The sequence below is a fragment of the Pygocentrus nattereri genome, chromosome 29 (assembly GCF_015220715.1).
Source record: "Pygocentrus nattereri isolate fPygNat1 chromosome 29, fPygNat1.pri, whole genome shotgun sequence".
In the NCBI taxonomy this organism is placed as follows: Eukaryota; Metazoa; Chordata; class Actinopteri; order Characiformes; family Serrasalmidae; genus Pygocentrus; species Pygocentrus nattereri.
Window position 1 is genome coordinate 18,644,388 of NC_051239.1, and position 26,337 is coordinate 18,670,724.

The following is a 26,337-nucleotide window of genomic DNA, read 5'->3' on the forward strand; positions in this document are numbered from 1 at the left end:
CCATGTCCGCAGCATTTGATTGTGGATGTGATCATTTATGCCGATGTAGATGACTTTCTCCGCATGCGTCCCTGCCTGTCATGTTTCAAGCGCACATAGAAGCACACAGACTCACAAACAAGAACAGTTCACGAAATACTGCGTGTGTTTTTTGTGATTCTCTCTTGGTGTTGGGACAATAAGGCTTAGGAGTGTAGTAAAAGCATATTTCCATGTTATTCTTTCAGTAACGTGTGTTTTTTTTTTTTGTTTAATTGACATTCTTCCTTGATTTTTAGAATACAGAGGACAGCGCTCGCATTTCCATCACATTCTTTCGCTTATTCCGAGTCATGCGTTTGGTCAAATTGCTGAGTAGAGGCGAGGGCATTCGGACGCTTCTCTGGACTTTCATCAAGTCGTTTCAGGTATATTTGTTGTGTCTTCTTTACAAAGGCTGGAATAGACTGGAATCAGTTATTTAAAATTATCTCAGTTGTTTGAAATGGTAGCAATTATTTATTTATATAACAATTCGTATTTATATCATTAAGATTAAGTGACCCTTATTAGTCCCACAAACGGGGAAATTCCACCTCCACATTTAACCCATCCGTGAAGTGAAACACCACATACACACTAGTGAATACACACACACACACACACACTAGGGGGCAGTGTGCACACTTGCCCGGAGCGGTGGGCAACCCAATCCGCAGCACCCGGGGAGCAGTTGGGGGTCAGGTGTCTTGCTCAAGGACACCTCAGTCATGTGCTGTCGGCTCTGGGGATCAAACCGGCGACCTTCCGGTCACGAGGCTGGTTCCCTAACCTCCAGCCCATGACTGCCCCATTTATATAACAATTATTTATTATTCATAATTAATATTATTTCATTACTGTTTTATGCCACAACAAGAAAAATGTAAACTGGGTGCATAATCAAAAGCATTAAATGCATTCATTGAGACAGGTCACAGGACTTATCTAAAGGTTCTAACATGGTGCTCTAACATGTTTAGGGCCGTGTGAGTAATCTAATGCCAACATTTTTAGCATGTATGCTACCAGAATTACTTTGTTTCGACAGTACAGCAAGTGTCGAAGTGCAGATAGCTCATATCTGAGGCTTCATGCCTACTCTATGAGCAGATAGCTCATATCTGAGCCTCATGCCTACTCTATGAGCAGATAGCTCATATCTGAGCCTCATGCCTACTCTATGAGTAGATAGCTCATATCTGAGCCTCATGCCTACTCTATGAGCAGATAGCTCATATCTGAGCCTTCATGCCTACTCTATGAGCAGATAGCTCATATCTGAGCCTTCATGCCTACTCTATGAGCAGATAGCTCATATCTGAGCCTTCATGCCTACTCTATGAGCAGATAGCTCATATCTGAGCCTTCATGCCTACTCTATGAGCAGATAGCTCATATCTGAGCCTTCATGCCTACTCTATGAGCAGATAGCTCATATCTGAGCCTTCATGCCTACTCAAAGCCACATTCTAAATATCGCTGGGGTATCTGATTTTAGGGTTTACAATGATCTTCCTTGGAATTATCATACTGTATGTAACATAATTTTGTTATCAAGGTATAGGAATGACATTGAAAAGCCAAACAGAACAATTTCTGGGTCATACGTACACATTGCTAATTAGCATGTTAGCTAAGTCAGCTAATTTAAGCATGCTGGCTGGTGCTGTAATAGTTGCATACAATGAACAATGAAGAGACAAAATCTTTAATTGTAATTATGCACATGACAACTGATCATCAGCTACAATTTCATGATCATGAAAGGCCTAATTGTATATTTTCTCTCTGTTATCCCTCACCTTTCTCTTTCTCAGGCTCTGCCCTATGTTGCTTTGCTGATAGCCATGCTCTTCTTCATCTATGCTGTCATTGGGATGCAGGTTAAAACATTTAAGTGCTTAAGTGTTTTCATGTGTAACTGCAGTTTGTTTAAGTGACAGTATGACACGCTAATTAGGCTCATAATTCGAGACCTTTTAGCAATTTAGTGACTAATGAAAGCTGTTTGAAGATTTTTGATATAATTTGCATCCATGCGTTTGGTTTAGGTCTTTGGGAAGATTGCAATGGTGGACGGCACCAGCATCAACCGCAACAACAACTTCCAGACTTTTCCACAAGCTGTACTCCTGCTATTTAGGTATGTATAACAAGCTTCATAAATATTTGGACATCAACAAATTTATTATTCTGTCTGTTTACCACAGCATTTAGGAGTTGAAGTATAAGTAATGAATAATAATCGTTGAAAAATTAATCATGAATATGAGCTCAGTTTGAGGATTTTAAGCTTTCATTTGTGGGTATTAACATAAAAATAAAAAATGGGGGTGGGGGGGGGGCATGTATGGAAATGGATGTAATTCCTGGTCCTCTATATTTGCACTTGTGCTGTTGCTGGTTTAATTTAGATGTTACACCCTCACATTAAAGCTGATGGTCTGTACTTTGAGCTCATATTTTAATTCAGATACTCTGTGGTAGACGGCCCTCATAACTTAAGTTTGTTATTGCCCAAATATTTATGGACCTGACTGCTAAAGTGCATTTTGTTGCCAGTTGGTAGGGTGATGCAGTATTGCGTAGATACATCAATGTGCTCTAATCTTTCTCTTGCTCTCAGGTGTGCTACAGGGGAAGCTTGGCAGGAGATCATGCTAGCGTGTTTGCCTGGTAAACTGTGTGACTCAGAGTCTGACTACAACCCTGGTGAAGAGAGAACCTGTGGCAGTGGTTTTGCAATTATTTATTTCATCAGCTTCTACATGCTCTGTGCTTTCCTGGTACTTGCGAACATTCGAACGTGCCTTATATATTTCATTCCCAAAAATGTGCTTTCAATTGTGTGGGTTTCTGATTTCAAGCATTTTGAAAGGTTTTGATCGCTGTTTCCTTTTTTCAGATTATCAATCTGTTTGTGGCTGTCATCATGGACAATTTTGACTATCTGACACGTGACTGGTCAATCCTGGGACCCCATCATTTGGATGAATTCAAAAGGATTTGGTCAGAATATGACCCAGAGGCGAAGTGAGTTTCTCAGCCCTCTCCATTGCCTCTGTGTGTCTGTATTTGTGATGTTGCTGGTTTTACAGAACATGTGCACCTCTCTCAGAGGCAGGATTAAACACCTGGATGTGGTGACATTACTGCGTAGGATTCAGCCACCACTGGGCTTTGGCAAACTGTGTCCCCACCGGGTGGCGTGCAAGGTGCGAACAACCGTGATCACACATACACATTACAAATGATTGAACACAAAATATGTTCAGTACTGAGGATGCAGAAATGCCTCTGGAATATAAACCTAAAGAAACGTTGCCTGTATTATTATTATTATTATTATTATCTATACAGATAGAATATGCATGATCGAATAAGCACAAAGAAATGTGAAGACAAGACATAAGCTGGCCATATGCTTTAAACACAGAGTGATTCGAAGCAAAATGATATTTCTGGTCTGAACGAAGTAGGAGTTATGTGGTGTGCACCATTTGCTGAACAAAACTCCCAATTACTGTATCATTTGTTCCGAGACCTGCAACTGGTCCTGTTAACTGCATTGTTTTGATCTGAGACCTTCCTCTGACTGCGATTTAGTGGTGCTCAGATGTACAATGAAATCCTTTTAACTATACTTACAAAAGTGTTTATCAATAGTTCAGTTTTGTTTAGTTCACCTACCTTAACAACTCCAATAACACTGCTGTGTGTGAGCTGCACAGAGTGGATCACACACAGCAGTTACATGTCATTACCAGGTAAGTGTCACTGCAGTGCTGAGAGAAATCTTTTTGGTGGTCCTCTGGGGGTCCTGACCACTGATGAATAGGGGGCTATCTAGTTATGCAGAGAAACAGAAACACTACAGTTTGTAATTGTAGAAGTACAAAGTGCACCTATGTGGTAAGTAGTGCTGATAAAGTGGACAATGAGTGTAGATACAAAGCAGGTATACCTAATAAAGTAGCCAGTGACTGTATATTTATAGTGGTACAGAGGACTTCAACAGTCGTATTCAGACAGACACATATGCAAATAAAAGTCTGCACACACAACTACAAAGGGAACCTTTGCTTCAATGTGAGGACCACTAAGTTAATTGTCCTTTCAGGTGTTAAGGTTTATGTAACATTCCCAATTCCATTCTTTTTTAATTAGGCTGTAGGTAAATTGAAGATGACAGTTTACTAATACTAATAATACCTTTTATTTATAGTGCACTTGTCATACCAGTGACCATTTAAAGTTGTAGAAGAAATGATGAGCATTAAATTAAAATCATGCAAGGCAATGATGCAGATTAAATGGAAAAAATACCACCAAAAAGTACCAAAAAGAGAATCATCAAATGCTAAAGAAATACATTTTCAAATGTTTCTTAACAAATGTTTTCTATTCTACCAGAAACGCTTTTTTTCCCTGCACATTTACAGCATTAAAGCACAGTCACAGTCACAACCTCACTCTCTCTGTTTTTCTTTCTATCTCTGCCTTAGTCTTTCCTTCAGCACACACAGTTTCTGGGCAGTCTGCATAGAAAAGTGCAAAAAGTGTGCATGCATTAAAGGAAGGATTGCACATAACAGGGGAAGATCACAGAGGAAGTGGTTAGAGTGGTTAGTGGTTTTTACATTTGCAATTATGTCTCAGAGTCACGATGCTGAATGAATTCCTTTAACAATAGCTGCAGGTTCAGCTTCTAGATGAAGTCACAAACCTGAACATGTGCTGAAAAAATGATTTACCAACAGTATTTTAGTTCTCAAGATCAGATGTATGTGTGTAAGAAGATACACCGCCAAATGTGTCTTGGTGCATCTGTAATATGACACCACTGTCTCTTCCTCACCGAGCCTGCATTTTCTGCTTTGTCTCTAGCTTGTTGACGGCTTCACTATTTTGCCTTTTTTGCCTTTTAAACTAAGTGCTTACAGTGAGAAGACAATCCTGTGCAGAGTTTGCAGCCCACTGTACAGCCTTAGTACATGTTAGCATTAAATAGTCAAAGGGCAGGAGGTTGGGGATCTGGCCCTGTGACCGGAGGGTCGCCGGTTTGATCCCCAGGGCCGACAGTCCATGACTGAGGTGTCCTTGAGCAAGACACCTAACCCCCAACTGCTCCCCGGGTGCTGTAGATAGGGCTGCCCACCGCTCCGGGCAAGTGTGCTCACTGCCCCCTAGTGTGTGTGTTCACTAGTGTGTATGTGGTGTTTCACTTCACGGATGGGTTAAATGCGGAGGTGGAATTTCCCCGTTTGTGGGATCAAAAAAGTATCACTATTTTACTATTTAGAATACAGACACTATGAGGCAGCTGTATGTATGAGTGCAGATGCAGTGAAAAATGTGTGTTGATGTAACTGCAAATATGCACTCACAGTGTGCCTAAATTTAACATTTGATTTATCACAACTGCAGGATATTTCTCAATACGCCGCAAATTACATGGAATATGTAATCAGATGTGTATCCAATATCTCAACCCACTGTCTGCATGATCCTGTCACTCCTTCCAATGCATATGAATAAGTAAGAAAAGCCAGTTTTGCATTTTTTCCATGCTCATGCCCTGTAAACTCTGACCGACAGAATGACTGATTTGCTCCCAAAATGGGCTCATTATGAGCTCATATTGCAGTTGCATGAAGTACAGACAATCTCACACACAAAAAGAAACAAACAGATGAAACTGACACAATGACACTAAACTTGAGTGCCTGCTTTAGCATGACATAAGATCTGATTTGGTCTTTTTAGAGGCTGGTGGCCATGAATATGCCTCTAAACAGTGATGGCACAGTCATGTTCAACGCCACTCTCTTTGCTCTGGTCAGAACTGCACTGAAGATCAAGACTGAAGGTGAGGGGTTCACTCTGGTTAGGTGGTTCATGTGGTCTTTGCACTACACTGCCAAAAAAAAAGGGTATGCTACAGGTACATTTTTGTTCAACAGTACAATGTAAATGTACCCTCAGAGTTCAAATATGTGCCTTAAGGTCCAAATGTGTACCTTAAATGAGTTTTAAAGCCACACTTTTTTTAACTTTTCAAGGAAAAAAAGGGCATATTTATGTACTGTATGGCTAAAAATATGTGAACACCCCTCCTAATTATTGAATCAGTGTTTCAAGTGTTTCAGCCACAGCCATTGGTAACAAGTCTATAAAATAAAGCATGTAGCCTGTCCATACACTGTCCATAGACAACACGCTGGTATTGTGAAATGGAAGAATTTGGAAATGCCTTTCATGTGCCACCATGACTGTGCCTGTCCACAAAGACATGGTTTGTGAGCCAGGACTTCTTGTCCAATATCAGTGCCTGACTTCGTAAATGCTCTTTCGGGTGAATGGACACAAATTCCCACAGACAAAAAAAATCCAAAATCTTGGGAAAAGCCTTCCCAGTAGAGTGGAGGCTGTTGCATCCACTGGGGGCAAAGTGCCAACTCCACAGTAATGCCCACAATATTGGAAAGGGATGTCCAACAAGCTCTTATAGTTATAATGTTAAAATGTCCGCATATTTTTGGCCATAGAGCGTACCATCTTCTTCTAGTGACAGTTTATTACATTCCTCTCTGAGACTGTAGGGCTGCATGATGTGGAAAAATAACATATTGTGATTGCATTTAATATCCATAAGATATTAAAGCATCTTGACGTTACGGTTATGGTTTGGGTTAAAGATTAGCCTGCATAATTTTGACCAAAATGATTTACCCTTGTTGCATCTTGTGAGTCCCTTAATTAAATAAGACTCCAGCAGAAACTCACATGGAACATCTGAGGTTGTTGCAGGTCAAGGCACATCTGAAGATGTCAGTATTACAAAGGCCAATATTTGGATGACGGTAGACAGAGGATAAATCATGCAGTGTGTTTTTTTTTGTGACAAATGTGTCTATCAGGAAATTTGGAACAGGCCAATGAGGAATTAAGGGCTGTAATCAAGAAAATCTGGAAGAGAACTAGTACAAAACTCCTGGATCAAGTGGTCCCCCCTGCAGGAGGTTAGAAACACCCACGCACACAAATACACTTGTTTTACTCTTCTTGCTTTCTCCTGAAAGTGTTTGTTTTTTGAAAGTTCTGTCTTTTATTAAAGACACATGTTTTTAATGAACAACAAGTGAAGGAGCCAATCTAACCTGTAGTTGTCCTGAGGGAATAGCTGCTTCTAGAAAAAATGAGAAACACTTGTCTCTCATGCTCACGCACACATATAACTAACACTGACTGTGTCAAACGCCACAACTCACTTTCTGTTCGGTTTATTCTAAACCAGAATTCAAATGCATAAAATTTCACTTGTATAAGATGATCCCAGACTCCATAATCCTCCTTCTCAGAACTCACTCGTCGGCTCTTTTTTTAGTGTTGTTTTCAAAATTGTAATATCTTCACATACATTATTACAGCCTCCATGTGATCACATAGCTTTATTCACATTATAAATGTTCTCTAATGCACAAAATGATTATGGATTTTCATTATTGATGAAAAATAGGTAGGTTTTCTGAATATGCTGCCAAAGAGAAATGTGGAAAAATATATTCCCATGGTTTGGTTAGCTAGAGCTTGAAAACGTAGCGGGACATTGATCATCTAGAACGTTTTTGTTAGTCATTGACCAGCATGTTACATTTTCCTATGAGTTGTATGCATTATATATTTTAGTTTTGGCATTTTATATAAAGATAGCAAATCAGAGCTAAAACTTCGTAGCTACACACACAACCCATCTCAGAGCTGGCATCAACTGTCTAACCAGATGTATCTGTGAGGAAAATGAATAGTTTCAAAAATTGCTTCGAAGATTGCGTGTAGCGTGTATGCAGCATTATTCATATTTCAGGATCATGTGACATTCTGGGATAAAGTGTATTTAGGAGCTGGTTCTGAAGCATTTTGTTTAGCAAACGGCAGGATGCAAGCACCAAAACTTGGCTAAAGAGTGATTGTCCAGTTTGCCAAATCATCCATGAGTATCTAATGTTGCAGCAGGTATTAAGAGGTTTAATGCAGTGTGCAAGTCTGGATGCTGCTGTGGTAAGTAAGGCAGTGTGGTGATCACAGGACAAAGCAAAAGGCCTTACATGCTTATAAAACCTAATGTCTTATGTAATGTAAACCTAATGTAATGTAATTAATAATGCAAAGTGATAATGGAATCATATTGGTGTCTGCAGATAATTAAGTAGGTTAATTCATATAGTTGCTGCTTGATTGCTTGAATGATGTGTCAACTGCTCTATGGTTAATTAGATTGACCTCTCTTTATCATGCTAGTCTAAATTCATCAAACATATCAATACAAAAGCAAAATCTGACTTTCTAGCTATGGATTTTTTTGTCAGTGGTTCTCTAAATGCTAAGATGTGCTGCTTAATGCTTCTTACATCTAGTATTGCTTCTCCTAGATTGTAGAGTGCATGATTAGTGCTTGCAAGCTTTGCTGCCTGTTAATGTGTTTTTCTATTCCTCCCTAAGCTTCTGTCTTCTACAGTGCCTCTTTAGCTCACTCCGCTAGCTTGCTCTTGCTCCTTGCACTAACGAGTTACCCGAAGCAGTTCTGTTTTAGGCCAGTGGCATGGAACTAGTTACCTGACACTCATCTCTCCCCCCAGCTCACTTATTCAGTGTGACTCAGACTCTAATCTGTGGTGCTTGCTTTTAGGAAATAAAGCCGCTTGGCCTCCCTAATGAGTATTTTATTTCCCTCTATGCTTTGTTTTCTAAGAGAATGCACCATCTGCTTTCTAGTGCCTGCTTGCTTTTGCATGAACTAGTTCTGAGATCATCAGTTGTCTTGTACTTTCAGTTGTCTCAAAATCTTGTTCCATGTAATGATTTCATTAAAGCTGCGTAGACGTGCTTGTAAGATCTGGTGTTGTCACTCTCTGCCCAGTACACAGTACACCTCAGGTGTACCACTGGGTGTGCACAAGCATACCTGCAAGTGCCCGGTAGTTTTTTTATAGAAAAAGGTATCAGGTTTCAGCTGAGAAGATGATTCATGTCACCTTAATAAACGATCTTTGCTCATGGTGATGATGAGAGTTTTCAGATAAACAGGCATGTAATATGCTAATGGATCCTTAGGAAGACCTCAAGAGATACCTACTGGCTGTGGGCCCATTGTTTTTAAGATAAGCGATCTGCTGAGTAAACTCTTAATGAAGGAAACAAGAAATAAAAAATGTATAAGAAAATCTAAAACAGGTATAAAATAAATAAATTGTCTAGTGATTTTTGAAGGATAAATGACAGGCAAGGAAGAACGGTCCCTTAAAATACTGACAGCAAAGTCTTGTGGCCTTTGTGAAGTTACGTTTGAACTTTACTTGTGAACTTTACATTGTTTTAATATGATAGGACCACATTAAATATCTATATGCCATTTATGTACAGGATTAGAAATGTTTCAGTATGCCGTACAGAATATACAGCACTCTGACTTCAAACTGCTCTATAGGGATGGCAGCCTTTGGTACAAGACAAAAACGGAGGCAGTGGGTTCTGCCTGTGTTAAAATGAGTTATAATCATTACTTGCTGACCTAGAAAGGAGTTGTGTGGTCTGTTCACTCAGATGACGAGGTAACGGTGGGGAAGTTCTATGCCACTTTCCTGATACAGGACTACTTTAGGAAATTCAAGAAACGCAAAGAGCTAGGTCTTGTGGGACGGCACAACACCAACTTGAACACTACCATCGCGCTACAGGTGAGATTTTACTTGATCTTCCAGCTAATAAACATCATTATTAATATCACCTTTGTCTGTGTCATGGGAGCAGTTTGATATTTACTGCTTTAATGCATACACGTACATAGAGGTTGTAAAGGTGGATGACTTCAAATATCTTGGGTCAACCATCCAGAGCAATGGACAGTGTAGAAAAGAGGTGAAGAAGAGGGTGCAGGCAGGATGGAGTGGGTGGAGACGGGTGTCAGGGCTGATGTGTGACAGAAGGATAGCAGCAAGAGTGAAAGGGAAGGTTTACAAGACAGTAGTGCGTCCTGCTATGATGAATGGTTTGGAGACTGTGGCTCTGTCTAAAAGACAGGAGGCTGAGCTGGAGGTGGCGGAGATGAAGATGCTGAGATTTTCGTTGGGAGTGACAAGGATGGACAAGATTAGAAATGAGCAGATCAGAGGGACAGTGAAGGTGGAGCAGTTTGGAGATAAAGCCAGAGAGGCCAGGTTGAGATGGTTTGGACATGTGTTGAGGAGGAATAGTGGATATATTGGGCAAAGAATGTTGGAGATGGAGCTGCCGGGCAGAAGGAGAAGAGGTGGACCTCAGAGAAGGTTTATGGATGTAGTGAAGGTGGACATGGAGATGGTTGGTCTAAAAGTAGAGGAGGCAGTGGATAGGGCAAGATGGAGGCAGATGATCCGCTGTGGCGACCCCTAAAGGGAGCAGCCGAAAGAAGAAGAAGAATGCATACACATACATGCTTTGATGTTTGCAGTGCTGAAAATTATAATATGAAAGCAAGACAGCATGATAGTGCCAGAGAAAGTGTTGGTATGTGCATGATTCATAACCTTGTCTCGTGATAGGCTGGTCTTCGGACACTACATGATATTGGCCCTGAGATTCGCCGAGCCATATCGTGTGACTTACAAGATGAAGGCCTGGTGGACTTCAACCCTGATGAGGAAGAAGAGATATACAGGGTAAATAAGGAGAGATCATTGTTTATATATATATATATTTTTTTGGTAACACTTTTCTTCCTTTTTGTTTCTTTTGGTAACCCTACTAAATTACTTCGGTGTAATAATACCATAAACATATCATGGCAAATGTCTGTCCAATTCTATCAATGAGATTACTAGCAAGATGGCTAATAAGCCAGTTTCGGCTTGTACAAGAAAAAGCAATTAAATTATTAATCGGAAATATGTAAATGATAATCATCAGCTGAACTGTCATGATAGTGACAATCCTTTCAGGGAGTAGTTACATTTAGATTAACTTGAATGTTGCATGAATGCAGACTGATTCAATAGACTTCAACAGACAGATGTGGGGATTCAACAGAAGATCATCTTGAGCAAGTCAAATCTTCATAACTTTATGGCCCTTTATAACTTTATACATTTGATAAGCTTCACTTCATGTGGACGTGCATACTGATTTTTTAATCTGTTATTAAATTGTGCCAATTTTGAGGTTCTGTGGATATTCAAATATTTTTGAACAATGAAATTAGACTTTATTAGACTTTAAATGCAAATAAAAACAGCAAGTACTTATAAATCTAACTAGACGTGTATTTGAACAAAACTGCACAAAGTACACTCTATTTCCAAAAGTCTTCACTCACCCATCCAAATCATTGCATTCAGGTGTTCCAATCACTTCCATGGCCACAGGTGTATAAAGCCAAGTTCCTAGGCCTGCATGAATTCCAGCAAGGTACCATGACAGGACGCCACCTGTGCAACAAGTCCAGTCGTGAAATTTCCTCACTACTCAATATTCCACAGTCAACTGTCAGTGGGATTATAACAAAGTGGAAGTGATTGGGAACGACAGCAACTCAGCCACGAAGTGGTCGGCCACGTAAAATGACAGAGCGGTCAGCGGATGCTGAGGGGCATAGTGCGCAGAGGTCACCGACTTTCTGCAGAGTCAATCACTACAGACCTCCAAACTTCATGTGGCCTTCAGATCATCTCAAGAACAGCGTAGAGAGCTTCATGGAATGGGTTTCCATGGCCAAGCAGCTGCATCCAAGCCTTACATCACCAAGCGCTGTGCAAAGTGTTGAATGCAGTGGTGTAAAGCGCCGCCACTGGACTCTAGAGCAGTGGAGACGAGTTCTCTGGAGTGACCAATCACGCTTCTCCGTCTGGCAATCCGATGGACGAGTCTGGGTTTGGCGGTTGCCAGGAGACGGTACTTGTCTGACTGCATTGTGCCGAGTGTAAAGTTTGGTGGAGGGGGGATCATGGTGTGGGGTTGTTTTTCAGGAGTTGGGCTCGGCCCCTTAGTTCCAGTGAAAGGAACTCTTAAAGCTTCAACAGATCAAGAGATTTTGGACAATTTCATGCTCCCAACTTTGTGGGAACAGTTTGGAGACGGCCCCTTCCTGTTCCAAGTGCACAAAGCAGGTCCATAAAGACACGGATGAGCGAGTTTGGTGTGGAAGAACTTGACTGGCCTGCACAGAGTCCTGACCTCAACCCCATAGAACACCTTTGGGATGAATTAGAGCGGAGACTGTGAGCCAGGCCTTCTCGTCCAACATCAGCGTCTGACCTCACAAATGTGCTTCTGAATGAACGGTCAAAAATTCCCATAAACACACTCCTAACCCTTGAGGAAAGCCTTCCCAAAAGAATTGAAGCTGTTATAGCTGCAAAGTGTGGGCCGACCTCATATTAAGCCCTATGGATTAAGAATGGGATGTCACTCAAGTTCATATGCGTGTGAAGGCAGACGAGCGAATACGTTTGGAAATATAGTGTGTATGAAGTGTTTTACCTTATCTGTTTCAGTTTTTCTGTAAATACATGAATGAAAATTTCATTCTGAAATTGATCCCTGCAGCACATTTCAAAAAGGTTCAGACAGTGTCTGTCATCACAAATTATGTCCAGTAATATCAGTATTATCTTAGCATTACCATTAATTTTCATGGCATATGACATGTTTGACACCATAATGGCTTAAATAGAGTACACAGTAACACACAGCATTTGACATAAGCTGACATCAAACATTATGGCATCTATCATCATGACAGCAGTAATGGAACAAAATCTGTCATAGCAATTCCTGACAGCAAATGAGGTCTGCCCTGATGTGTTTGTCACATGGTTATATCATTGTTGTGTACATCACCATTTTTTCTGAGTTAAAAAACTCAAAAACTCATGTTTCTAAATTTATGTCTGCGCTCCAGAGCTCCAAATTGCTTTTAAGGACGGGTAAAGACTGAGTTGTAATGTATACCTTATACCTTCTCTTCTCAGAGAAATGGTGGGCTCTTTGGAAACCACTTGAATCATGTAAATGGAGACCACCGAGGCCCCACCCACTCCACTAACGTCACCCAGCGACCACTACAAGTCCCGCCTCTCCCTTTCTACATCCAGGTGGATCCCCCTCCACACCCGCTCTACTCCCCAAATCAGGATTCTCACCACTACTCCCATTCAAACCCAAATTCCACATACCTTAAATCTCCCAAATCCTCAAACTCCAACCTCAACAATGCCAACGTGCCATGCGGGCCCATTGGTGGGCAGTGTCCATCTCGTGCTGATGGTCCCAGGAGCCAGGTTTCTTCCCTGGGTTCCTACCTCAACCCCAGGAGCGATGGAGAATCACACCAAAAGTCTCATTTTAAGAGGTGAGAGAGCTTCGTTTGGGTTGACCATTGTTCCTTGCTGATCACACAAAACATTTAAATAGGCCTGTCACAATTATTACATAATCTCCTTACAACTATTTGAGATTTGCACAAACATTTAAGCTGTTGGCAGTTATTTTCAACATTAGATTTCACACAACACACTAAACGTGAATTTAGTGCAGTGTAAATAAATATCACTAAAAGAAAGCAGTAAATGTATTTAGTGATGAATGACAAAAAAAAGTAGCAACATGTAATTTGGCGCTCTGACACGTTTAAAGGGAAGTGGATGTAATGATCTCAAGAAAAAATATAAGCTTTGTTCGATTGTACATGATTCTGTGTAACTGAAACACTCAGTAGTGTAGTGCACCAGTTCAACAGTACTGCCGGTGTCAGCTAGTTCATACACATGGATAGATGTCTGATAAACCAAGGCTACTTTTGGCATGTACTTGTACAAGAAAAGGCCATTAAATTATTAATCGCAGTTGGATATGATAATTAATCATCAGCTAAACTCATAATTGTGAAGCCCTTTCAGGGAATAGCTACATTTGGATAAATGTATATGATGCATTAATAAAGACTATTTAATATTGTAGATCTCTTTATATAACTTAAATATTAGTTTAGATATCTTTATATAACTTGCATTTTTATAAGCATGCATATAGATGTACAAATATTTTTGTAAAACTAGAATTTATTGTACAAAACCAATTGCACATTGGGACAGTTGGTAAAAAGCAAATAAAAATACAAAGTAGTAATTTATACATCTACTTTAACCTGTATTTGAACAAAATAGTACAGAGACAAGGAATCAAATTCGGAACAAGTGTAAATGAACAAAAGCAATGAAGTTCATCAAATATTGTTTTTGTAACATTCTCAATTTCATACACGTCAAACAGAATTTATTTATCACTGTAGTCTGTATTTATTGGCATTAAAATAATGTCCCAACATTTTTGGTATTGGGTTGCATGTCTTAGTTAATACACTACATGAACGTACTTAATAATATCCATAATAATATACACCCCGCTGAGCTGCTGTCTGCTTGACCCAAAGTACAGTAGATAAGAAAACTTCTTTTAGGTAACATTCTTTCTCTAAATGACCTGATAACCTTTGTCAATTAACAGTCTTATGTAATGTACGACATTACTTCCTTGGAAGAAATTATCCCACATATTGAGCAACTCCTATTCCATTTTTCTAACTGTTGATGTGTTAATCTCTCTGAACCTTGTCCCTGTCCTGAACGTGGATTACTCAATACTCACATTTGTCATCCACCCTCACAACAAATCATATTTTGCTTACTGAAAATCTGTCTTGTGAAACTGTTCTTACTTTATCAGTGCTCTGCTCTGTTGTTTAATGATTTGTTTTATATGATGCATCCATCCATCCGTTCATCCATCCATTCATGCCTGTTTGCCCGTTTGTCACCCCATCTGCCTGACGGGACAGACCACGTTACTATGAGACCTACATTAGGTATTTTTTAAACAGCTACAATCCCTTTATAAAGTCTTTTATACATATACATCATAAAATGTTTCTTGTGGCATTTAAACATGCAAATGAGTGAAAGTTGGGCAAAGGCTGGCTATTATTATGAAAAGCAGTCTGTTTCTTCAACTTCCATTCATTATTTTTGAGTTGCCAAACTTGCTGACAGTAGATTTCAGCTGTAGTTTTCCCTCTGGGTGTACTGACTGAATGGGAAACATTCGGTTACATTATATAAGCTAATAAAAAATTTTAATAATCCTTACAACACAAGTTTAGTGGCTTGAGTAGTTGTAACTGTTTTCTAAGCAGTGACTATAAGAATTTGAAATAAAAAAAAAAAATCATATTCCAGGTCAGATGTAACAGCCGGTTGCTATCCCACAATCTGCAGAGAAGACTCGACCCATGATCCACCCAGCGATGATGACAGAGCCTCAGGGGAGTACTACAGTGGAGAGGAGTTTCACGAGGAAGACCTCATGCTTTCAGGAGACAGGTATCACCATCACACCACCTGTTCTTGTGGGTCTTGGCCCTCTGAAAAAAAGCACTCAGCCTCTTTATGTCTTCAATACTCTGATCTTACCTTACAATAGGACGCACAGAGAGTATCAGGACACTGTGAGTGATTTCGAGCCAGATGCTCCTGACGGGTACCAGGAGCCTGAGTGTTTTTATGATGATGACGAGCAGCCCATTTTCCAGGAACCCAAGAAGTCACCCAAGAAGAGGCTTCTACCCTCAACTCCCCAAAGTGAGACATTATTTTTTGTTTATTTTGAAAGAAAGCATCGTTAAATCACATTGGTGTAGGCTTGTCCTGCCTTTTTTCTTCCTGGAAACCTTTTAAAATACAGCCAAATTTCCAAAAAGGTTGGGATGCTGTGCGTCATTCAGAAGTAAAGATGGGGAGTGGTTCACCAGTCTGTGAAAGACTGCATGATCAAATAGTGCAACAATTGCCAAATAACATTTCTCAACATAAAATAGCAAAGAACTTTTGCTTTTCATCATCTACAGTACATAATAACATTAAAAGATTCAAAGAATCTGGAGAAATGTCTGTATGCAAGGGACAAGGTGAATAAGTATTTTCTAGCCATGACCTCAGGGCCCTCGGGGGGCACTGCATGAAAAAGAGACATGATTCTGAAGAGGAAATCACTGTCTGTGAGTTTGTCGCCCCATCCGCAAATGCTAAAACTCTCCAACGCAAAAAAGAAAGAATAGGATCCAGAAATGCTGCCACCTTTGCTGGGCCTGAGCTCATTTAAAATGGACCGAGGGGGAGAAGTGTCCTGTGGTCCGACAAATCAACATTTGAAATTTTTTTTTTGGAATCATGGATGCTGTTGACACAAATTTGGCACATTATAAAATGAAAAATACAACAAAGGACACCCCAAACTGTTGAGCAGCGAAAAACCAAATGTTAAGCAAAAATGGGAAAACTTTTCACTTTCGAAAGCAGTCGGTCTCCTCAGTTCCCGAACACTTACAGTGCTGTTAAAAGAAGAGGTGATGAAACGTGAAAGGTGTTGGCATCAAATTCAAAATGGGCATATATTTCTCAAAAAACAATAAAAATTTCTCAGTTTCCTCATTTATGTTGTTATCGTAGTGTTTTTCTTTAAAAATACGTTTTACATGATTTGCATATCATTGCATTCTATTTTTATTTACATTCTGCTCAGTTTTCGCAAATGGGGCTGTACATCTGAAGTGGTAGGTCAGTGAAATGATATTACAAGAGAATGGCCTGATTTAATCCCAGACTGCAGAATCACATCCTTTATGCACAAAGGATTTTTTTAACCAGAAATGCACTTCTTTTGTACATGTAACAACATAAGGTGGCATAAAGTTTGGGGTGTTATATTTTTCTTTATGGATGTAATCCCAGTAGTATGCTGTTTAACACATAAGCACTAGCACAAAAAAAAGGTCACCAGAACAGCTTCAGTGTACCTTGCCATAGATACTACTACTGTACTAGAGGGGTGTAGGTAGAAAGCGCTGTCTCACACATTGATTTACATTCGCACATGCGTGGTCAAGTTGGTTGGGATGTGGCAATTTTCACACTCATTTGGAACCATTCAGTAACCCTTCAGTGACCTTTGGGTGTGGGAACTGTTTTCTGGAATAAGATAGTCCTTCAGAATCACTTTGTACTGATTTGCAGAGGCCTTTCCCTCCAAGTGGAGCCGTACTAAGTAAAGTGTGCCCCACAGTGTAATGGAGCAACGGCACCCTCTCATCGTTCGGTTCAAGCATTCAGGCCTCTTGGTGTACAGCTCATATACACTCACCCACTTGTGGAGAATATGGTGAAGAATGCCTCACCTGACCATAGTGTTGTTTTCCACATCTTTGTAGATCGGTGTTTATGGTTTTTACACCACTGAACTCTCGACTGTGCATTTGCCTTTGTAATGAGAGGTTTATTACTTTACATCTATCATTGCTACTGAATATGTGCTTATTACCACGATCTAATTTCAACTGGAAACACTAGTTGGGCAGTCTTTGCGATAGAAGCTTCAGCCATCCTCATCAAAATCAAGGCCAACGAAGCCTCTTCAGCATTTTGATACATTCTGCAGAGCATGACGGGAATTGCGTATCTTGCAGTACCCCTGTACTTATTCAGGTCTTCCTTTAATTTGTCACCATCTGTTCACAGAATGCAGTCCATTCAGATCTAAATCTAGTTTTTGACGGGACAAAAAGGCAACTTGAGTCCTTTTATGAGAAATCTCTGGATGTCCAAACCTTTCCCTCGCTTAGATCAGCTGTTCTCAGCCTTGGCTCCAGAGCAACACTGCTCTCCACAATGTAAAGTTTTCTCTGTTTAAAGACACCCATTTCACCTAAAGAATGAGCCGAGCAGAGGTATCCTGAAGCAGGTTTGTTGGAGCAGGAGTAGAGAGCCTCCAGGACCAGAATGCACGAGAGTGGGCTGAAGAAAATACCGAAGACGGTATTCGTCATATTCTCTTTAGATGACCAGTGCACCTTTCATTTTTCATACAGCTCCTCTTCGGCCATCCTTCAACTTTGAATGTTTGCGCAGACAAAGCAGCCAGGATGAGATCCCCCTTTCTCCCTCGCTTCATCATCATACCGCTCTACCTCTGCAACTAATGCAACATCAGGTAACATTACTCAGCATGCACTCAGTGTCACACATCGCTTTTGCATAGCTGCTTTAAGATCTGTGTGTCACAACTGACTCTAAACATCCAGGATTAAGCACATATATCCACATACCACCGTTCTATTTACAGTTTCCACAGCAAATCCTTTTAAAGGGGCTGCCGACTGATTTCCTGAAAGTCCTTTGCTGTTATATATATAGGGCCGTTCATTAACGTAGTATTAACAGTTATAAACACAACACTGGTCATTTTACTTAAGTTCCACTGTTATTTTATTTAATTACTCCTTCCTGTTATCATTTTTATAATGTCTACATTTTTACAGAGTCCCTGGATGTTAATGTTGCTTTAATGGATTGCCACCCATCACAGGCACATTACCACAGTACTAAAATCTAGCTAATGCTAACAATGTTTTCATGAGGCAAGTTTGATTCATACTTGTGTTAGCACTATTAGTAACTTCCGTTTCATCAGAAATGTACCATATTCTTATGTCACAGATTCAGTGTGCAACTTCTTCCACCTTGAGCTGGGTTAGGGTCATTTGCAACTAGGTGCGTCCTCAACTACTGGCACTTTTAGCTTCCGGCAGTGGATAAATGTCAACGATTTCTTAGCATAACATAAAGAATAGTTCAGTAGTGTCATAACACACTGATGGTTTTCAAAGCCAAACAAACCTACCTTCAACTGAAACATACTCAAAGAGTGGACCAAGGTGTTGAAAACCCAATCTGGTTGTCTACAGATCTCTTTTCATGTTCATTTTTTTCTGCGTGTCTTTACTGTTTAGCATTTATAATTTTTGTTTTAAAATTGTCTTTAAAAAAAAAAAATCACATTTCATGCTAAAGTCAAACATATTAGACGTCGACTGCTACATTTGGCTTTTGTGCTCAAAAACCACACCTTTACTGTTACACTGCCAAACACATTTTCACTGCTATCCAGTGCAGTTTGGTCATTTAAATCGTGGATTTCATTTTTCAAAAACATCTTTAGTTAATGATAAATTCCCATATTTTTAGTATCACTGAATTATTTTTAATATTTGAGACTCAGTCGACGGCCCCTTTAAACAAAAAAAACTATGAAATGTCTATTCTGAAGAGCCTCATCCTGTTGCCTAGGTGATGGCTGTAGCTGGACTGGACTCCAGTCGACTCTCTCCTACTCGCTCTATCCGCTCATGGGTCACACCCCCAGCCACGCCCCCATCCTACACCCCTCTGATCCAGGTCGACTGGCATGGAGCACCGCCCAGCACCTGCAGCACTCCAGCGCTGGCTCGCCGCAGCTCCTGGTACACCCAGCAGGGCCGTGACAAGTCGCACAGATCAGCCACACCCACCCACTCCCACCTGCAAATCCCACCCGGCTACTGCAGTCAGTACCTTCAGCAGAGAGGCAGCGCTCATAGTCTGGTAGAGGCGGTGAGTCATCACAAAATAGTGTTGTTCTTGGGCAGATCACATTGCTTACATCTCTCCTTTACTTACTACTGTGAAACAGGGCAAAAGAATACTGCCTTCTGTTAAGCTTGCGCTTTATAGACCTCATTCAGGTTGTAGAGTTAAGGCCTGTTCAAACATCACACAGCAGAATTTTAAATGGCACTTGCTGCAATTGCTGTCATTCACATCGGAGTTGATAGGCTGTGCTGTGAAAAGCTTAATCAGAGCCAGATTGACCAATCAGAGCTCCTTTGTCATGGTTGCTGTCCAAGCAAATAGGAGCATCTTGTGGCAGAGAACAACAAGCAGCATGCCGACTACGAAAAATACAAATAAAAAAAAAACATGTAGCATCATAGCTGAAAGGATGAGGAATGACCTTGAGTACCTTTGAACAACACGAGGACTTTTGTTCTGTTATTAAAAGGTTTGCTTTTCAAAATGTTCCACAACGTTAAGGTCAAGTGGTGTTTTCCAAATGACGTAAGCGTGAACTTTTGTCATTCGTCCTGTAGGTGTTGATATCAGAGGGACTTGGAAAATATGCAAAGGACCCAAAGTTTGTGGCAGCAACAAAGCATGAGATTGCCGATGCCTGTGAGATGACCATTGACGAGATGGAAAGTGCCGCGAGCAACTTACTGAACGGCAGTCTAGGTGACGTTGCAGGATCAGACAGCACAGGGACATCCCAGAGCAACACGGATCGTAATCTCCACGACTACAGTGACGAGGAAGTGGAGCCAAGCAGCAAGTATGAGGAGGACCTCACCGATGAAATGATATGCATCTCAAATTTATAGCATTTTCTTTGTTTTTTTTTTTTAAAAAAGTACAAAAAAAAAAAAAAAACCCTACGAAAGAAGAAATAGTGCCTTTTAGGGGAGTGAAGACCAGAAGCCTCTCTGGGTCGATCAACCAAGCAAAATTATACTCTTAGCCACCCATCTTTCAACAAGCTGACGCTCTGGTACAGGGCTTGCTGCAGGCAAATAGTTAGACATGAAAAATGTGAGGAAAGCTCTAAAACGCATACTTCTTTTCCAAAAGGCTTTCAAAGTGTATTTTTCCACATTCTTCACATATCAACCAAAAACGTCTCCTTTTGCAGTCATATCCCTCTCCACTGCCTTACCCATGTGCACAAGACAAGAGTAAAACTACAGTTAGACATAGTTTAGTACGCTGCTGTTCACTGCCCATTCCAAATGTCACTCAATAAGAGGCCACACAATAGCTCATTAAAACTGCTCAGCAATATATCATTCACACCAACCATATTATCAAACTTGAAAGACAGACTTCTTTTTATTCCCTCATGTATATGCAGTGCAGACCAAGCAAGTTTTTCCCAGCTTTAAACCACTAGACCACTTTAAATTCACTAGATGGTTATAGGAAATTATGAAATAGTCCTCATATAGATTATCTTTAGTACACCTATGAGAAAAAACACTCTTCCCACAAGTATAGCAATATCCCACCCTGCTTTTGGAAAGCGATACAGAAGCTCGATGTAAATGTTGTTTTGCCTTTTTATCATGTCTGTCTAGCCATGCGAAGATGGTCTGAGCCAGTGTGAAAGCAAAATGCACACAATATGCATAAGATCTACTTGTAACAGCCCGAATAGTGCGTGCTCACGAAACCTTGATTTTCTCAGAAAAACAGCTAGAAATTTCATTTCACACATTTGACTGAGAAAACACAAAAATATGTGACGTACATCGAAGGATGTGCTTTTGTGCATATTGTGTGCATATTAAGTGCACACATAGATTTATGCATTACTAATGCTGCTTTACATGTTGACACAAAAAGCCATTTTGTACTAACAGAAAAAACACAATCATTACATACCGCGTTTTCTCCAAGATGCTTATCTAGAACAGGCAATGTACTGTTTTCACGTTGGAGGCTTTTGTTTTTCAGAAACTTTTATACTTTTAATGTCTTTTTTTTTTTCTGTATAGTTTAAAAGAATGCATGTGAGTCATCCTGTTGTCCTGGTCACGCACTCCTACTCCTCAGGTGAAGTACTACCTACACGTCTGCACTACCCAATAGCTGCTAACTCCACACTGCACCTCTGCTACCTCTACCAGTCAGGGTCTAGCAAAGTCAGCATGTTCCCTTTGTGACCAAAGACATCGGGATACAAAGTGCAAAATCCTCAGAGACCAGAACTCAGTGCTGAGCCAGTCAGCCATTGCCCTTCTCACACACCCACAAGAACCAGATTGTTACTAAAACTGCTCCCTCAAAAGCTGCATGCGTCTCATCCTGTCCTTCACAAGCTGCTATCTGAGTGGGCTTTCTGAGTGAGGAGGAGCCATATTTCCTCCATGAATGTGGTTATCAATGAATGGAAGCTGGCGGGTAAGTGTTCAGGAGCTTTCGCTCATTGTTAGCAGGTTAACGATTCACCTAATACTCTCCAATCAGCTAAAACTCTGCCAACTAATTAACGAGTGCAATAAGAGCAAACGTGGTCGAATCCGTGTCAACAGTTCATCGAAGGGCCTAAATGTTGATCGTCAGCCTTGAGGACATAGGAAACCCCGGAAAAAGGCACTGTTGCTAGTGCCTGCTGAATCATCACCCACTTTTTAGGGTGCTAACTCCCAGGACATTTGTATCTTGATCTTTAAACAAATGAAACCCTTTGTTTGCTGAGCCATACAGCTTTCCTCACCCTTTCATTCTTGCCTAGAGAACTTTTAACCTACCACAAAAACTGCCTTTATGCACTTTTTCCAAGCAACTGTACAAGAGACACTTTTCTAAACAACATTTGATGAAATGTCATATTTGTCCAGGTGAAGTATACATTACATATCAGTGTTTTTACTTCAGAGTCAGTTTGTATGCTCCACTCGTCGTCTCCTATTCCAGTGAAATTCCAGGCATGGATTTTGTTTTAAAAAAAAACAAGAAGGAAAGAGGACAAAAGGCCTGCTACAGGCTTCAGCTGAACACAGCAGTGACGCACTCACTGATTGCAATCATGAATTAGTTCTGCATTGTTTTTTTTTTTTGTTTTTTTTAAATGTGATAAATATCACAACAGTGTCTTTAGCAAGGCAATGGATGCTTGAAACCTCCTACACAAAGCCAAAATGCTGGCTCTCTGGAGTATTCCTTTATAACACTCTTCTAACCACCAAGGGCTCTGTGAAGCAAACAGCACGTTTATGGTATTGCACTCTGCACTGTCCTAAACATCAGCATTGTATTTTGTTTTTATTTTCTGCGTTGCAAATGTCATAATCAGCAGAGTGCAGACCACAAGGCTACACCAAAATATGCATTTGGTAAGAAAATGCCAACTTTTGAGCAGCAAACACCACCACAGGCATACTTGGCAAACAGGGAAACAAAAGCTTTTGCTGTAACAGGTACAGAAACACTGGAATTCACAGGCAAATTCATGTTTATTTCCAATACATTGCTTGCCAGAGGCAATGTTTGCTCCATTCATGTCATTGGACATCTTGACGAAACAGGGGTGTAGGGTATTGTAGTGTACAAAACAAAATTCAAAACAAATTCCTTTCACATCGGAAATCAGCTTTACGAGTTAGTCACATTGTTACAAAGATGATTTGAAAGAGACAATGTAAAAAGTATGATGAAAATGTTTATTTTCATATAGTGATTTTGTGTACTTGTACTTGAAATCTCTTTCTTCTATGTTTCTAGCCCGACTACTCCAATATCTGTCCGTAGCTCTTTGCCCAGCACTGTCAGTTTTGTACCAATGGACGATTTGTTTTTGTACATTAGCTTTTCTCTCTTGTTCATCTTGGCCTGGATTGTTTTATAATTAAATAAACTATGTTAAAAACAAACAACAAAGACATGTTAGTGTGAGTTCACAAGAGTTAAAAAAAACAAAGGCATGTAAACTTTTTTCATACCAGTTTGCATAACCCTCTCCTTTGCATGTTCCATTTTACTGGCATCTGATTATTTACATTCCATAATGTCCCGTCTTCGCCACAGACGCAGAAACGCTTAACATCTTCAGACTGTACTAACATGGTTGTAGTTGTATAATTAATATTTAAGATTAAGTGGCATATTAAGTTCTTTTATTCTTATATATGTATTTAACTTAGGCATAAAAATTATATAGTAGTGATTAATAACCTTAAAATCTATTTTTAAAAAATCTATTACCATCTTGGTAAAAATGTCATCACATCAAAACCCTGGTGATACTTCTGGTCTCATTTCAGCAGCGCAGTGATCCTTATTTATATTTAATAACACTGAATAAAGTGCACTGGAGAAGACATTAAGACTGCAGTGAACAGTGCAGAACAGTGAATGGTAAAAATCTTTAGTGTAAACATGAAGTGAACGAGTGTAGTGTGATAAAAGATGATGAGATGTCACAAAATCCTGAGGAATGAGCCTCTAAATCCCATGACTGTTGCTTTAGCTAAACAGGCAGACGGACCAGCTGCTTCACGTGGAAAGTGGAGATGCCAATTTGTTCCCATCAATCGTCAAGCTTTCAAATCTGTGTAATAAGGCAAACTGTGTAACTTTAGAAACGGATACGGTATCACAACTTTGAGTCATGCTGCCTTTAAGTGTTAGTTTTTTGCTTCATTTTGATTTACGTCATGACACTATTATGCCTTTTTGGAAGTCCAAATTGTTGAAATCCAAGTGTTTCCTGCTACAAATTTGCTTTCAATGATTCTATTCATAAAAAAATATGCTCACTGAATATTAAAGCAGCCTACTCTACAATGTACTCACTCCATGCACTCCTCACTCTGGACATCATCCCTTCCATGGCAGCGCTTTTATTTTTGTGTCTCCAGACTGGGTGGCTGATACACAGCTACATCGGGATCATGGAGAGAGGGAAGCCCTTTGATGGCATCTGCAGCCTTCTCAGCAATCATAATGGTGGGGGCGTTCAGGTTGCCACTCACTATGCTGGGCATGATGGACGCATCCACCAGCCTCAGGCCCTCCAGGCCATACACCCGCGTCTCTGGGTCCACCACAGCCATGCGGTCCGAATCCCGGCCCATTTTACAAGTACAAGATGGATGGTAGGCACTGTCTGCTTTCTGCCGGACGAAAGCATCGATCTCAGCATCTGACTGGACAGCAGGGCCTGGCTGGACTTCAGGACCGCGGAAGGGTTCGAAGGCTTTCTGAGCGAAGATTTCGCGTGAGAGTTTCACACACTGACGGAATTCCCACACGTCTATGTCTGAGACACAAAGGCAGACGCTTTCAGTACCAAATCATCATGTTTCTTTTTAATGTTTCGCTTAAGCTTCGATCTGTTGGCTTCCTTTAACTGGTATGAAAGAAAGCCTAATACGCTCCAAGTATAAAAGGTAGTACTGTTGATTAGTAAATGTGACTGTTTACTTTTTATACATAATTAATTGCCATATTTCATATAAAGGTATTATGATCAATTCAAGTATTATTTTTGACAGGAGAAATTCTTACCAGGACAACATTTTTCTTGTTTAGAATTTATGGTTCTGATTATTTTATTATTTAGATAAACATTTAAACAGTGCAGCTCAGCAGTAAAACTTAGGTAATACAAAGCATTCAGTTTGAGAGTGGACTTACCAGTGGAGAGGTAATTAGGCTGTAGAATCGGGTGATCTAGGGGGTTCTTACTCTTCAGTTTTAACCACCCGACACTCGTACTCCTCATTGGTCCAACGTGTACCTGCCATTCATTAACAAACAAACAAAAAGACCTCCAGCTGACTGGCAAGACATACACCAACAAGTCACTTCATTAAAACCACCTCCTTGTTACACTCTGTCCATTTTATCAACTGCGCTTACTACTAGCTGCACTTTGTAGTTCTATACCACCACAGAGCCAGCATTATTTGATTGGTGGATCATTCTCAGCACTGTAGTGACACTGACGTGATGGTGGCGGGTTAGTATTGTTTTGCTGGAATGAGTGGATTAGATTCCGCAGTGCTGCCTAAGTTTCATCCCTTTCCTTTGGTTCTCTGGAATTCCTCGGCTGCCAAGAAAAACAATACAATACAGCCCGTGTTGTAGTGCAGTGAGTGCAGCATGATGGATTACACCATCCCTAGACCACACAGCGTCATGTTGCCCTGACACCATTTTCAAAGATCTTTTGTTCCTGGCTTCTTCACTCTCTCACTGCTCTTTTCAAATGACAACTGACTACACCTTCCTATACCAACAAACACTAGAAGTAGGGGTGGACAACCTGCCAAACTGTATTACACCAGTAGTGTAATATGTATTCATTAAAAATACTTTCAGAAACTGTGAGCACAATCATATTGTTTTCTTCAATCGACATTGTGTTGTACTGCATCACGTTCAATTAAGCAAGGCCAATTATGCTCTCTTTTATGAGGCATCTTTAAGATGACTCCCAATCTACGAGCAACAGGGGGGCAGCTACGGTCAGTCTTCTTTTCAAGCTGCACTATTCTGAGAAGAACCACTTCATTGGAAAATACTATTATTAAAACAGTTGAAAGTAAAAGACGAAGAGACCAACCAGCAACAACATGAATGGATAAACAGAACATTCTGGAGAAACGCTGTCCGTGTGGTCAGCAGGAGTCAGACACTATTTGGCAGTTCTTGATAATAATAACAATTTGAGTTTGAGACAGAACTAAGACAGAACTAAGACAGAACTAAGACAGCCCTTGAATAGTAAAAAAAAAAAAACATGACATGATAACACAACACCTTTTCTAGGCATACTGTCCAAACACTTTTTCCTCTTGCA

At 40.3% G+C, this 26,337-nt stretch overlaps 2 protein-coding genes across 5 annotated transcripts in view; one reads left to right on the forward strand and one right to left on the reverse strand.

Moving 5' to 3' along the window:
- cacna1db (calcium channel, voltage-dependent, L type, alpha 1D subunit, b) overlaps positions 1 to 20,422 on the forward strand; it is a 150,358-nt gene extending 129,936 nt beyond the window's left edge. Inside the window, exons 37-53 of one of the 2 annotated variants that reach the window (XM_037536116.1) lie at positions 279 to 407; positions 1,839 to 1,904; positions 2,073 to 2,164; positions 2,648 to 2,807; positions 2,927 to 3,054; positions 3,140 to 3,236; positions 5,788 to 5,890; positions 6,942 to 7,043; positions 9,625 to 9,758; positions 10,602 to 10,718; positions 13,026 to 13,405; positions 14,891 to 14,917; positions 15,327 to 15,431; positions 15,532 to 15,689; positions 17,972 to 18,093; positions 19,230 to 19,532; positions 20,069 to 20,422. In XM_037536116.1, the coding sequence (XP_037392013.1) occupies positions 279 to 407; positions 1,839 to 1,904; positions 2,073 to 2,164; positions 2,648 to 2,807; positions 2,927 to 3,054; positions 3,140 to 3,236; positions 5,788 to 5,890; positions 6,942 to 7,043; positions 9,625 to 9,758; positions 10,602 to 10,718; positions 13,026 to 13,405; positions 14,891 to 14,917; positions 15,327 to 15,431; positions 15,532 to 15,689; positions 17,972 to 18,093; positions 19,230 to 19,532; positions 20,069 to 20,356 (2,511 nt within the window). In that variant the 3' untranslated portion in view covers positions 20,357 to 20,422. Of the gene's footprint in view, positions 1 to 278; positions 408 to 1,838; positions 1,905 to 2,072; positions 2,165 to 2,647; positions 2,808 to 2,926; positions 3,055 to 3,139; positions 3,237 to 5,787; positions 5,891 to 6,941; positions 7,044 to 9,624; positions 9,759 to 10,601; positions 10,719 to 13,025; positions 13,406 to 14,890; positions 14,918 to 15,287; positions 15,432 to 15,531; positions 15,690 to 17,971; positions 18,094 to 19,229; positions 19,533 to 20,068 lie in introns of both variants that reach the window. The other variant, XM_037536117.1, reaches the window with a different exon arrangement.
- A 2,546-nt stretch (positions 20,423 to 22,968) lies between these two features.
- Positions 22,969 to 26,337, reverse strand: part of chdh (choline dehydrogenase) — an 18,914-nt gene continuing 15,545 nt past the window's right edge. Inside the window, exons 7-9 of one of the 3 annotated variants that reach the window (XM_017707480.2) lie at positions 25,170 to 25,272; positions 24,327 to 24,792; positions 22,969 to 24,081 (exon numbers count right to left, since the gene is read on the reverse strand). In XM_017707480.2, coding sequence (XP_017562969.1) covers positions 24,374 to 24,792; positions 25,170 to 25,272 — 522 coding nt within the window. In that variant the 3' untranslated portion in view covers positions 22,969 to 24,081; positions 24,327 to 24,373. Of the gene's footprint in view, positions 24,793 to 25,169; positions 25,273 to 26,337 lie in introns of all 3 variants that reach the window. The other 2 variants (XM_017707478.2, XM_037536118.1) reach the window with 2 other exon arrangements.